The sequence below is a fragment of the Silurus aristotelis genome (assembly GCF_946808225.1).
Source record: "Silurus aristotelis genome assembly, chromosome: 23".
Classification (NCBI taxonomy): Eukaryota; Metazoa; Chordata; class Actinopteri; order Siluriformes; family Siluridae; genus Silurus; species Silurus aristotelis.
The window spans coordinates 5516557-5530314 of NC_139596.1; the positions used below are offsets into that span (position 1 = coordinate 5516557).

A 13758-nucleotide genomic window follows, 5' to 3' on the forward strand; every position below is an offset into this window, starting at 1 on the left:
AAGGCACAATAATGTTCGGAGGGGTCCGATTAGCCGTTTTGCGCCAGCAGTCAACACGTTCCTTCAAGCATCTCTAAATGATCCCTTCAAAACAATCTGCAGATTGAAATTGCTGAGAGGATTAAAGGGCTGGTTGAGCACAGCACAGTGGCGCAAACCCACAAAATTGGTCTTTTAAAAGTGAAGAGAGATTGAAATATGTTACAGCAAAAATGTTATCCAAAAATTTTGGACAGGTCAGTCTGGGTGTAAATCAGAAAAGGTCTGTGGCTTTCGGTCACTACCCACAAGTCACCATTAACTTTATATGATGTGCAGGAGGGGTATTCTTAAAACTGCAGATTGGAGATCTTTTGTGGGGGGTCCAGTGATATTTAATCTATTTTCACATATAAAGAGTTAAAATGAAAACAGTGCATTTGAAATGTTTTTATCGTTCAATTCAATTCATATTTTGTTTTCGTAAAGCGCTTTTAACAATAAAAATTGTCTCAGTGCAACTTTAAAGTGATTACGCAGTTATAAACAAATGTATAAGTTTAGTCCCTTTAAGTTTGTTCCTTTTCAGGGTAATCAAAATTCCTTAAGGTTTTTCCACAAGTTCCATAATCATCCTAAACTATTACAGTTTCATCTCGCAGAGCTTTGTTTTACATTGTGCATTATGTAATACATTAAAGATATACGTATATTGATTTGTCTGTGCATGCGTATGTGTGTCTGTGTGTGTTATATAACTTTTTTACTTCTTACTATTTACAGCCTAAAATTGGGAAGCCCATATCTAGAGGACTGATCTTTCCAGGACCAGATTTTGTTTATGGTGTAGTGACCACCTGCCAAGATGGTGGAGTGGCAAAGGGTAAGTGATTGAACTTTTTAAACTTCTGTGGAACAATCAGAACAATTTAATGATGATTCTTATTTACCATAAAATGCATATGTAAAGTGAAAATGTTGCAGGCTTTATAGTTATACAGTTCATTTAGTTTCAGAAACAAAATGTATTTCAGGCATATTTGGCAGATTTGATAACAAAAAGGACCTTGTATGTAAAAAATACATATATGTGTATCTTTGTATTCTAATGGCTGATAATTAAGCTTTTTTCTGTAAGTACAATATATTTGTAATTACCAGTTGACAAAAGACATTTTTCTTTTCAAATGTGAAATGTTAAAGAAAAACAGAGAATGGGAATTTTGTTTCTGTGTAGTTTCTGTGACAAAAACTTTCTCTAATTTCCCAAAATAAATCGCCATACCTACATAGAGGCTCATATGAACAAATACTGTGATTGGTCTATAAATGTTTTTATTAAATTAAATACATTTTTTAAAGACACTCGAGACTAATATGAAAACAATTGAAAGATATGCTGCATTTATAGTAACCAATCAATATAACTGCATATTTTTTTGCAAGGTAAAACTTGAAAAGTCTTTTGGCCTTAAAGGATGTATGTAGGTCTATTGTTTGTACAAACAATGTGAAATAATGTTTTAAATACAATAAAACATTTTTAGACTTGCTTTTAAGTACCCTTTTACCTCCTCATAATGCTTAATGCATAATGTAGTTGAATGTCTGAGTGCACTTAAAAAAGTGACATTGTGAAGCACTACATATATATATTTTTTGGGGGGGATCTTTGTATACATTGTTGGAAAAATTAATCTGTATAACTATAGAGATACTAGAGAGATACTAGAGACCATTGTATCCAGTCTGTGATTCCAAAATATGAGTACATCTAACATTATTTATCTGTCATCATGTGTATGGTTATTGTTTGGCTGATCTCTGGCTTGTGTCTCTCTACTCTCAGCACTTTCCAGCTGGCACGCTCCTGTGCAGTCTTTCTCCCACTCTGCTCAGTGCGGGAAGAAAGAGAGGGACTTTGTGGCATTGAATCGTGAAGGTGTAAAGTGTGGCCTGGTCACGGCCAAAGAGTTGCAGCAGTATCGTGCTACTCATGATATCAGGCGCCCAGTCGCTAACGAAGTCTTCAAGTATGCTCCAGTGCAAATACCAGAAGGCATCACATTTGGCATTCCTACACGGTCGGTAACTGTGTGTTCTAAAGTTTGATTGTAAATTATGAATCAGTATTTAACTGCGAGCCTGATGTTTTTTTAGAAATACATTCAAATCCTCAGGAATTATGTAGCTACTTAACAGGTTACTGCTGCGTTAAGAAGTATACTCAATCCTTTCCTTTCATTTCCTTCTATTTCAATGTAAGAATTTATTCTTACATAAAGAGTTTATTGATATTTAGACATTACATGCTTCTGCAGAGTGTACATTTTTTACACACACACTGGTTTTAGGTCAGATCCTGGGTACATGGCTACATGGGCTTGCTCATTAGGGACAAACTTACAATTATAAAGAACAATCAAATTCATCTTTTATTATCACAGAATGTGTGTAAAGCTGCATTGAGACAATGTCCAGTTAAAAGTGCTATACAAATAAATAATTAATTGAATTGAATTTAATTACTTATTTACTTTGCATGTTATCAGAATCTTTTTTGGAGACTAAAGTTAAATGGGTGTTCATAGTGTGTAACATGCTCCTGGGGGAACCTCCGGAGTCGTGAGACTGAAAGAGAGAAGTGGCTTGGGGGACAGTGTGTTTCTGGAAAGAGAAAAGAGAAAAATCTACAGAGGAAAGCATGTGACTGAGAATGTGTGCATAGATACACACGGATTGTAGTTAACACACAAACAGGGTTATCACAGCAGCAACCAGAGCGAACGCTGCCTCGAGCTCCCTCTCTCTATAAATCTACCCTTACTTTTTCCTTCTCTAACACATAGGTGTTGCAGCGGAGCTGAATTATTCAAAAATAATAACACACATGAACTCACTCTCTCTTTCTCTTTCTCTCTCTCACACACATACACACACACACACACACACACACACACACACACACACACATTACTCTGTGTCATATTTATTCCACGCTTGATGCATGGGGTGTGAGAGCACCCGGCGTGTGTCTGTTCAGTCTGGAGGAAGGGATGGAGCAATAAAAGATAAGATCATGGCTCCTCAGGGACTTGTTTGGTCCTGTTCTCTATCCATCAAATGCTATTCACCAATGCCAAGGTCAGCCCTAATGATGCAGTGCTACAATGGAAGCAGAGTGTCCCCAGACATATTTACTTGTGCACTCTACATGTATAATGCAGAATACACACTATGCATGCTGTATGTTCACATGTATAATACAGAATCATGCACAAAAATTTACAAACACACACACACACACAAACACACACACACACACACACACACACACACACACACACACACACACACACACACAAAGGGGAAAGTTACTGATATGCTCATTGTAAAATTTAGCTTACCACTGGAGGTTGCACTTTGAATCATTTAAATCTTTGAAAAAACTAGGGCAACATGACGATACATAAATAAAAATCAGGATTGTTATACATTCTTGTGAGTATAATCTTCATCACTTTAATTGGCTCCAGTGATAATTAATTCTCTTTTAGATGTTAAAGATCTACCATATTTTGTCAAAAAAAAAATTATAAATGTAATATAAATAAATCATCAGACTGGACATTGTTAGATAACATTGGATAAAAATAACTCAAATAATTTAAATATTACGAAAATATCTCTTTATTCTAATTAAAATTAAATTTCTGAATAGTTAGAAATGTCGGTGTTATAGTTATAAGAAAAACACGTAACTCATTTTGTTGTTGTTATGGTTAAGGCTTATAATAAATTGATTTATAGCTCTTGATAGTGTAAGGACATTATATGTAACTCTGAACATATGGAGTTTTGTTCTTTGATAACTAAAACTGTATATATACTGTGCCTGCCAAAATTTTGGAAAACACTTAGTGCATATTAGACAAGTGCATATTCATTTTCTTTATATGCAACAGGTACTAGGTAATTTAAATTCTTTGACCAAACAAATACACCGGCCAGGCATGACATTATGTCATTTTAACATTTTGGAGGTGAAGTGGATAACACTGATTTTTCTTCATCATGGCGCCTGTTAGTGGGTGGGATATATTAGACAGCAAGTTTGTCTTTAAAGTTGATGTGTTGGAAGCTGGAAAAATAAGCAAGCGTAAGGATTTGAGTGAGTTTGAGTTTGCCCAGCAGTGGAGGCTTGATCCAAAAACTTTGCAAGAGGTGTTCTTAGCTAGTTGGAGATTTCTTCCTGACAGTGTGATCAAGTTCATCACAGAGTAGTATAGTAGGATAATTTTACAGAGCAATCAGTTTGCTTGATTGTTGTCTATCACGGAATGGCCGGTCCAGTGACTGGGCAGGCCATTCCGTGATAGACAACAATCCAGCAAACTCATTGCTCCATAAAATTATTCTTACAGAGCTTGAACATATGCTTTGGGTCATTGTTGTATGGTGAAGTAGGTTCCAACGAGCCACAGTCCAACCTTCCCTACTTCAAAACAACCCCAAACCATTAAGCTTTCCCCTCCATGTTTGACTGTCGGTGTGAGGCAGTCTGATTACATCTTCTCTTCTGTCCTCCCTCTTACATTGGGTCTTTAGTAGATCTGTCCACAGAACTTTATTACAGTCACTTGCTGTCTTTTACCTAGTTTGTTAAATATAAACAAAAAGAACAGAAACAATAAAAGGCTAGATCTCTGCCACTGTATAAAAGGTGTAGCATAAAAGGAATAGAAAACCTCAAGATGTTGCAAGAAATCATTTCATCATGCTGTCACTGAATATTTTACTAACAGCATGTGCCAGAATGTTTTATTCCTTACATCTTGCTTACTAAAATGTTGAAATAACACGTTTTTAGAAAACACCACTCATAGACACTGAACAATAACATTGGCTAATATATCAGGTATTCATAATATCAAATGTAGAGTTGTGTATCTGTGGAAACTCTGTTTTCTCAGTGTTTCACCGGTAACAAAAAGGTAGCAGTAAACAAACACACCCTTCTTAGCCAGTGTTTTGGTGGTATTTTCCATTCGTGGATGAAATGGTGGCCTGGATGGCTTTCTTTGCTGTCTCTGTCCAAAGTCATCAGGATGTTTATCTAGTGCTCACTGAGACATGTGGTGTGTACTAATGATGCAATAAAATGAACAGCAGGAGGTGGAGCCCAGATCGGCATCTTACCAGAGATCATAAGTAAGATATATCACAGGCCCCAATTACTCAGCTTTGGTGTGGTGTACGATGTCGCTTACGGTTAGATGGGCATTAAGAATAGAGAAAGGACTGAAAGGATGCTGCGATCAACTAAAAGCACATTTATTTATTCTCTACAGGCCTTCCACTCCGATCTCAGCACTGTTGGAGTATAGGTATCGCCAGAGGTGGTTAGAGGAGCAACTGGCCAAAGACAGAGCACTGCTGGAGCACCAGAATAAGAAGGTAAAATCACAGCATATATAATCAGGGTGATGAGCGTCTCAAATACAGTAAATTGCAGATAATCTACTCGTCACTCTAAGCAGAGTCATGGTTATTGCATGTTTTTTTACACTTTATCTACTGTCTCTCTGTGCTGTGGTTCACAGTTTGAGTATATTTTTTTATAATTAAACAGTGATTGAACTTGTTTTGATCGCTCCATGGACTCAATGACTTCTATTTTAGAGTTTTACAGTAAATGGAGTAAAAACGTATCCACTAATCACTTTTACAATGTATTTTGTTATTGTAAATACTTTCGAGGACTATACTGTTTTTTCCCCTCTAATTTCATATTATATAGTCTTTTGTGTGGATTCATGCCATAAAATCCCTAATTGAATTCATTTCTGTGTAGTTGTGCAGAAAATCCAAGGGCATGCATACTTATGCTAGGCACGCCAGTGAGCTATCACATTACATTGCCTGATTTATCAGGTTGTATATCTTTTTTTAACTTATTTCTTTCTCACAGTTTCAGCTAACAAGGAATCAGGACACTCGAACCACCCTCCTCCGCAAGAATCGCCCTCTGGAGGAACCACCATCCACATGGAAACTGCCTCGCTTCCAGCAGGTAAGACTTTCAGTGTTAACTCAGCCTTCTCATTCTCTGAATAGTGATTCAGGAGTCACACATTTCTACATTTACCTTGTATTCAAGGTGTGCTGATCTCTACTAAGTAAGAATATATAAGAAAATGTATTATATATTATTTGAATGGTTTACCCAGGTAAGCGAGGTGTGTATCAGCAAAGATAATCCTTAGGTTATCTGCTCTTAGTGTTTAATTCATATACACAAGCCTGGATTTGATGGAGGCAAAGACCGGATAAATGCATAATGACTTTATTGTCCGTATGTGTGTGTGTGTGTGTGTGTGTGTGTGTGTGTGTGTGTGTGTGTGTGTGTGTGTGTGTGTGTGTGTGTGTGTGTGTGTGTGTGTGTGTGACAAGACAGCTTGAGGTCATAGGACGCATGGGAGAAAAATATGAATTGAAAGTAATGATTTCAGATTCTGTTGCTGTACGAGCGCACACACACACACTCACACACGTGCACACACACACACACACACACACACACACACACACACACACACACACACACACACACACACACACACATCCAGTGGAGTAGTCCAGCTCTCTCACCCTCCCTATCAGCTGCCCGGCTCAAGCCACCAATTAAATCAAAAGTGTTCTTTCTCCATTGGTCTTTTGCGCTGTCGTGCGGCCGATCATCCTGACAGCTCTGGCTGCTGGTGAAGCTTGAAAATCCTCCATTGACAATACCCAGTGCTTCCAATTATGAGGGAATCAGACTCCTGCTGAGCTACCCGGCTCTCGCACACACATGCTAAGCACACACATGCTTACAAAACATACACAGTCCTCCCCCCACCTCCACATACATATGCATGCACACACTAGCTCTTGTCTGCCACCCTACACCTCTATTCTTCCCTTGCTTTTATTTCACCTTCATCCCATCCTGTCTGCATGCGTCTTCTCTGAAATCTATCCACACATCCCGTAGCTGGGTGCACGCGGTCTCCCCGTCCTGTCGTCCAGCCTGAGTCGGCTCTAATGAGTGTGTTGGGGATTGAGGGGTTGGATGGGGTGGGGGGTGGCGGGTATCTTGCATCTTGTTTTCTCTGCGCTAAATTCTGCCTTGTATGACAGCTGATGGTGAGGAGGGAACGTTAACCTTATAAAAGATTTACCTCCACTCATTATGGCCTGTCAGCTCGTGCTCTCGATGGCTCGAGGTTCGACGTTTGCATCTCCTGTGTGCAACACTTTTTCTGCTTCCCCCTCCATCATCTGTTTGTTTGTGTTGCAGTTCTCCTTCAAGCCTTTCTCGTTCTGCCTTTGGTGGGACGCTTGTTCTTGTTCTGTAATTCAAAAAAGAAATACACTGAAGTGCCAAACTTGTTTGAGAGAAAACGAGAGGGAGAGAGACGAAGGGATTTCTAGAAAAAAAAAGCAAAAAACAACTAAACAAGGAAATTATATAAATAAACCGTAGAGATACAGTGACGGTTTTGTCTCCTCTAAACAAGCTGTTCCCTTAGATTTGATAAGAGAGCTTAGTGAAGCAATGTTTGCAGCGTTTGAAGCATCTATCAAGCATTTCAGATGTGTTACAAATATAAGCTTGCTTTTAACATTTAGGAAAATAGAATAATATACTCACGACTGACAAGCAGTTTCCTGTTGCCTCCTTGACAGTGTTCAGGCTGCTTCACTGGAATTAATGTTTGTGAGTAGAATTTGCCACCTTCAACTACTTGTTTATATCATCTTGAATATTTTTATTAAGAGCCTGAATGGCATCCAAATCAGACAGTTATTATACTAAAGCACAACAATCTCACTGAAAGCAATTACGATTAGCCTATGCGCACTATAGCCTTAAGATTTAATGAGTTGTGTGCTCTGAGATGCTTTTGTTGTGAATGGTTATTTCAGTCACTGTAGTGTTCTGATGCACCCAAGTTATGTGCATTAAATTCTACCTATGGTTATGTTTGATGTGAATATTCACCGAAACTCTTGGTTATGTTTGATATGAAAATTCACCGAAGCTCTTGGTCTGTATCTGAAGATGTTATTCACTGTGATTGAATGATTTCTTCATGATTGGCTGATTGAACATAAATAGGTAAGACTTTTCATATTAACATGGTTGATGAGTGCATGTTTTAGCTCTTCTTCAGCAGAACACAAACCAGCATGACTGCACTTCATCACGTTTTTGCCCCCCTACACACACACACACACACACACACACACACACACACACACACACTCACACTCAAACACATTGTACAAAAACATGTTTCAGCCAAGACTTCCCCTGAACCTGTCTGCTATTATAAAAGTAGCAGCCTGCACTATACCTAACATCTACACAGCAAAAAGTTTGTTATTCCCTGACAAGCCGAGAGACTTGTTTTTCCATGAGAATCCTTACTGACAGTCCAATTTAGTGTACCATGTCTAGGACATCCAGACAGCCTGTACAGAAGCATGTTGCACAGACCTCACTGTGCTTTACTGAGTTTATACTCTTGTGTCATGTGATTATTTCTTTTCCACCTCCTGTAGGTTGGACCAGCTCTGGACACCTTTCGAGATTCTGAAGCACGAAGGAAGGCCATGGCTGCACATAACATGGACTCAGTAGCCAGACGGGGGCTGCTGGGACAGGGCACTTACAATGTGGACTGACAGACCAATTCTTATCCATATAATCTGCCAGTTTATCCTTAAGATCAGATTTTATTTTGTTTTACAGCCTGTATATGTAGACAGTATTAGTGATTTCACTTTCATATAGTCAATATAAAGTGTAATGTAAGCTTTTGTGAGATGCAATAAATCATACATTTTAAATTGCTGACTCATTTTTTTATTGCAGTACTTTTATTTAAAAATGTTACACTGCTCAAGTTCTGTAAATACTCTGACTAGGTTATGGTTACAAATGATCTAAGGTCATACATTTTACTAAATAATTAAAATCCCAAAGAATTTGCGATTATTAATTTTGTTAGTGTGAATAAATTTCAACACTTTTAAAGTTGTGACCATGCTGTTATATTTAATAGTTGGTAAATAAATTACATTACTCATAGCCAGGAAAACAAAAAGTAGTTTCATTTCAGGAATTAATTTTTCACTTTTCGGTTTTTTTTTTGTTTACTTACAGGTTTCACTTCATGATCAATGAATATGTAGTGAGATATCCATTATTTAATTTATAAATTGTACAGTACTTTGCAGGTGTATTTAAAACAGCGCTCAGTCTGTTCGTGCTGAAAATGTTTTATATATATATATATATATATATATATATATATATATATATATATATATATATATATATATATATATATATATATATATATATTTGTGTGTGTGTGTGTGTGTGTGTGTGTGTGTGTGTGTGTGTGTGTGTGTGTGTGTGTTTTTAAAGGGGAAACTACCCCTCCCTCAACATGTCTATAATCAGTTACCCAACACCCACAGCAAAAAAAATCAGCCAATCGGGACGGGGAGCTCCGGACACGCGCGTAACGGAGCTCCTTAAACTCATCCTTCTTTAGTGTGATTGGCTGTTTCTCTTTAAGAAAGGATGTCACCGGAGGTCCTGTGAGATCGCTGCCTTCTTGTGCGCTATTTCGCTGGTTCACTCACTGCAGAAGTTTGAATGTCCTTCTCTTCACGACATGCACGGCACTTTTTCCCTGACATATAGACGATTTCGGAGATTTCGGTTGATTTGACGTATTAGTGGTGCAGTACCTGGTGCCTGTCCATGGTGCTGAAAGCATCATGCTGTTCCGGTTCTGGTTCACACAGATTGGTTTTCACTTGTATTACCGGATCTGAACAATTTAGGAGAAAGTCTTGGGATTTTGGAAAATACTTTTAATTATACTTTTACTACTTTTATCTTTTATCTAAACGATTTCTCAAGAAGAGGATAAATACATCAAGCTCATTCTCGATTAAAGGTCGATCCAGACGCAGGACACTGATTACACGTCACCTGATGCGCAGATGCTCGAGTGAAAGCACTGTTTTAATTCACTCTCTCATCGCTGTGTTTATTGTACAATGGAAGTGCCAACAAACGGCTCAAGTTTTGGGATCGATTCTTTGCTATCGCACAGACCGCCGAGTCCGCGAGTCTCCACAGCGCGCGCTTTAACGGGAGACTGCCGCTCACCGGCCTCCAGCACGCGCTCAGAGATAGACAGTGACTGCTCTTCTCCGCCGTCCCCAAGGCGAGACTCTGAGCCTGGGTCTCCGTTAGTGATGTCTCAGCCGAGAACAGTGACCTCCTCTTTTTTAATCCGGGACATTCTGGCGGACTGCAGGCCGCTCGCCGCGTGCGCACCTTACACCAACAGCGCAGACTCAGCGCGCGAGACCGAGGACTACACCGACAGACTGCACAGCAACTCATCATCAGACAGTGAATACCGGGGTGAGAGACAAAAGCAGACCCGAAAATACTTCAGCATAATGTTTCATCATAATTATACTTTCATTAAACAAAACAAACAAAACAACATTAAAAAAACTACAATTTTAGATGTTTCTCTATAAATACTCCGTACTTGTGCCATTTCTATTTATTGAACTTGTCTTATTTATCATTAATTCCAAAAATTTATTCGCTTTAAGTGTTTGATATGTAAAGCGTTTGTAATCTTTGACATGCAGTAATAAAAAAATATTAATTGTGCATTTTATTTTCAAAATGGTTTATTTTGTAAAATATGTATTATTATTATTATTATTATTATTATTATTATTATTATCATTGTTGTTGTTATTATAAATACTCAATAATCGAAACTCGAAACCCCTAAAATCAAAACTTTATTAAAACGGTTACATTTTTATGAAGCACACAGTCTAACAATTAAAACGTTTCAGTTTTTCTCTTTAACGTTACATTTTTTTTTTTACATTTTAATAAAATCCTACAGTGTTTCGTTAAAGTACAGTAAATTATTTATAACCAATGTTTAAAAAGCACCTGTTTTAAATAAACGCATATTAAGCAGTAATACGCAAAACTGCAGCTCAATTAAACTTCTAAAAAAAAATACTAAACAATAAACAGTTTTAGTTATAATTATAGTTCATTTAATTGCGTGTAAATAAATAATGCATTTCTTATTAATTATAATGTAAATTCGTTGAAACAACATGCTTTGTTTAAAATATTACTTTATGGTTTATTTATGTAACTTTTCCCGAGGATATAATGAAACAGGACACTTTTTTAAGCACGGAAATTTCTGGATTGACTGCAAATTTAGTTTCATAATAAATAAAATTGCAATTCTTTTCAAGACTTTTTGAGCTCCTCATCCTCCTAAAACCCAATCAAATGGATTATTTTTTGCTTTTCTAATTCTGACTCAAACTTGCAACTAAGTAATCAGGAAAATTGAATCAAAAAGTAAAAAAATCGAATCTAATTTTATAGAGACTTTTCCCCGAAATGTTAGTTAAACTCATATTTCTCTCGCAGCTAAAGATGAACCCGAAAGGGAAATCTCCAGCAGCAGAGAGAGTCCGTCCTCACGCCTGAAGAAGCCCCGGAAAGCACGCACGGCCTTCACAGACCACCAGCTCGCGCAGCTCGAGCGCAGCTTTGAGCGTCAGAAGTATCTGAGCGTGCAGGACCGCATGGAGCTCGCGGCGTCTCTCAACCTCACAGACACGCAGGTCAAGACGTGGTATCAGAACCGCAGGTGAGCAACATGTGCATGTAGTCTGCTTCTCAATACAAACCTCTGAGCGGCTCGTTCAAAAAAAAAAATATTGATATAAATACAAACTATAAATTATAACAATGTACAATTTATTGCAAAAAAAAAAAACAACCCAAACAAACAAACAAACAAACGGATGAAATGACATTTTCCCTGCTGTAACATTTGTTTAAACCGAACTGCCAGGCTGCAGAAGGAAGCCACATATTTGGGCATGAATAATAAATTACTGCGTGCGTATGAATAATTAAGCCGCCAAGCTGTAATTACACAATTGCTAGAATGATTAATTATTGATCAGAAAATGGCTCTTTGCTGAGTGATAGACGGGTTTAACACATGCTAAACAAAATAAAACTAACGCATGCAAATATAAACATTTATAGTGTTTAAAAACTCTATAATGGTTAGAAAAAGAGTTTTTAAGACGACATTTTATTACTTTGCGTAAAGAATAAAAGAAAGCAACAGGGTTAATATAAAGATTTCTTTCTTTTCTTTTTTTTAATGATTAAGGACAAAGTGGAAGCGACAGACGGCAGTCGGTTTGGAGCTGCTTGCCGAAGCAGGAAACTATTCTGCTCTTCAGAGGATGTTCCCGTCGCCATATTTCTACCCACAGGGCCTGGTGTCTGGTCTGGACCCTGCAGCGGGACTGTATTTATACAGAGGACCCACAGCGGCACCTCCGGCACTGCAGAGGCCCCTCGTACCCCGAGTTCTGCTGCAGGGTGCAGTTGAGACCCAACTGTCCCCGCATCTGTCCACGCACATGTCCCCGCTCTCTGCCTCCTTACCAAGACCCACACCGCAGCGGTGAACGGCTCAGGATCCTCACGAAGGACAAACACGAGCCACAACTGACCAGCAGCAGGACGAATAACCGTGGACGCGTTTCTTAAAAATCCCCCAGAGGACAAACCTGATTGCAAAGTTGTGTAAAGTTTTATCGAGACGAAGCCAAATGACTGCTGCTGCTGCTGCTGCTGCTGAAGCCTCGCGCAGCGTGTGGACACAAATGAGGCTGTAAAGGAGGAATTGAAGGTCCGACAAACCAAAAATAGCAGATTTCAGCTGTTTGATGACCAGAAACAACCAGCCAAATACTTCAAAATAACAACAAAAACAAACATGCAAGATAGAGGAACGTGAATTGTAAATAATAATAACAATAATAATAATAAAGTTTGGACAATCCATTAACATAACATGCATTTACATACTTTTTTATTTCTCGTAGTACAATTGCGACAACTTCCCACAAACATCCCTAATTATTATTATTATTATTATTATTATTATTATTATTATTATTGTTTTTAATTTATTAGAATTTTCGGGGCTGTTAAAATACCTGTAACGGAATAATACTTCGGAAATTGTTTGTCCCCGTGTCGTGGATATCAGTAGTTTATAAACGGTTCTGTTGACGCCAAAACTTTTTTTTTTTTTTTTGTAAAAAAACAAAATATAAATAAAATTATATCGTAATAATACTCGGGATTCTTCGTGTTGATTGCGAATGTGGTTTTGTGTTTTGTTTATTGTTATTTTCTTCTTTTTAATTGTTAAATTGTTTTTATATTTATAAACGGGATATTTAAGCTTGGCAAATTCCGATTTTTAAAAGAGAAAAATGGAAATGAAAATGAAAAGCTTTTCATAACCTAGAAGTCTAATTTTGTCCAATGCTCTTGATTCATTGTCAAAATTCACAAAAACAAAAAAAACCCTACCGGAGGCTCCAAAACACAGACGACATTCAGACCTCTGATACCCGACTTCTGTTCTTACTATTAAATTGTAGTCTGTAAAAATGACATCAGGATTTGAGCACATTAGTCTGAAGGTGAGTAAATAAGGAAGTGGTGAAGAGGTTTGGGATCAGTTCACTTTTTTTCCGAGTTGCATCAGAGCCGCTGGGAAACAGCTGGTGAGCGACACCGAGCTGCACTAAAGGCAGGAGCAGCTGGTGAGC

General features: G+C 37.9%; 2 protein-coding genes across 3 annotated transcripts in view; both read left to right on the forward strand.

The window, feature by feature from the left end:
- The window catches only part of cfap77 (cilia and flagella associated protein 77), a 15107-nt gene extending 6258 nt beyond the window's left edge, over positions 1-8849 (forward strand). For both annotated transcript variants that reach the window (XM_083526737.1, XM_083526738.1), the window contains exons 3-7: positions 763-862; positions 1829-2063; positions 5331-5436; positions 5951-6052; positions 8590-8849. In XM_083526737.1, coding sequence (XP_083382863.1) covers positions 763-862; positions 1829-2063; positions 5331-5436; positions 5951-6052; positions 8590-8712 — 666 coding nt within the window. In that variant the 3' untranslated portion in view covers positions 8713-8849. The remainder of the gene's footprint in view (positions 1-762; positions 863-1828; positions 2064-5330; positions 5437-5950; positions 6053-8589) is intronic.
- An 853-nt stretch (positions 8850-9702) lies between these two features.
- Positions 9703-13040, forward strand: barhl1a (BarH-like homeobox 1a). The gene is made up of 3 exons (XM_083527721.1): positions 9703-10477; positions 11537-11759; positions 12297-13040. The coding sequence occupies exons 1-3, from the start codon at positions 10105-10107 to the stop codon at positions 12598-12600; spliced, it is 900 nt and encodes a 299-aa protein (XP_083383847.1). The 5' UTR covers positions 9703-10104; the 3' UTR covers positions 12601-13040.
- The last annotated feature ends 718 nt before the right edge of the window (positions 13041-13758 follow it).

Coding starts and splice junctions, on each gene's coding strand:
- barhl1a (XM_083527721.1), top strand. CDS start 10,105: ATGGAAGTGCCAACAAACGGCTCAAGTTTTGGGATCGATTCTTTGCTA. Junction 10,478..11,536: donor ATCAGACAGTGAATACCGGG/GTGAGAGACAAA, acceptor TTTCTCTCGCAG/CTAAAGATGAACCCGAAAGG. Junction 11,760..12,296: donor ACGTGGTATCAGAACCGCAG/GTGAGCAACATG, acceptor TTAATGATTAAG/GACAAAGTGGAAGCGACAGA.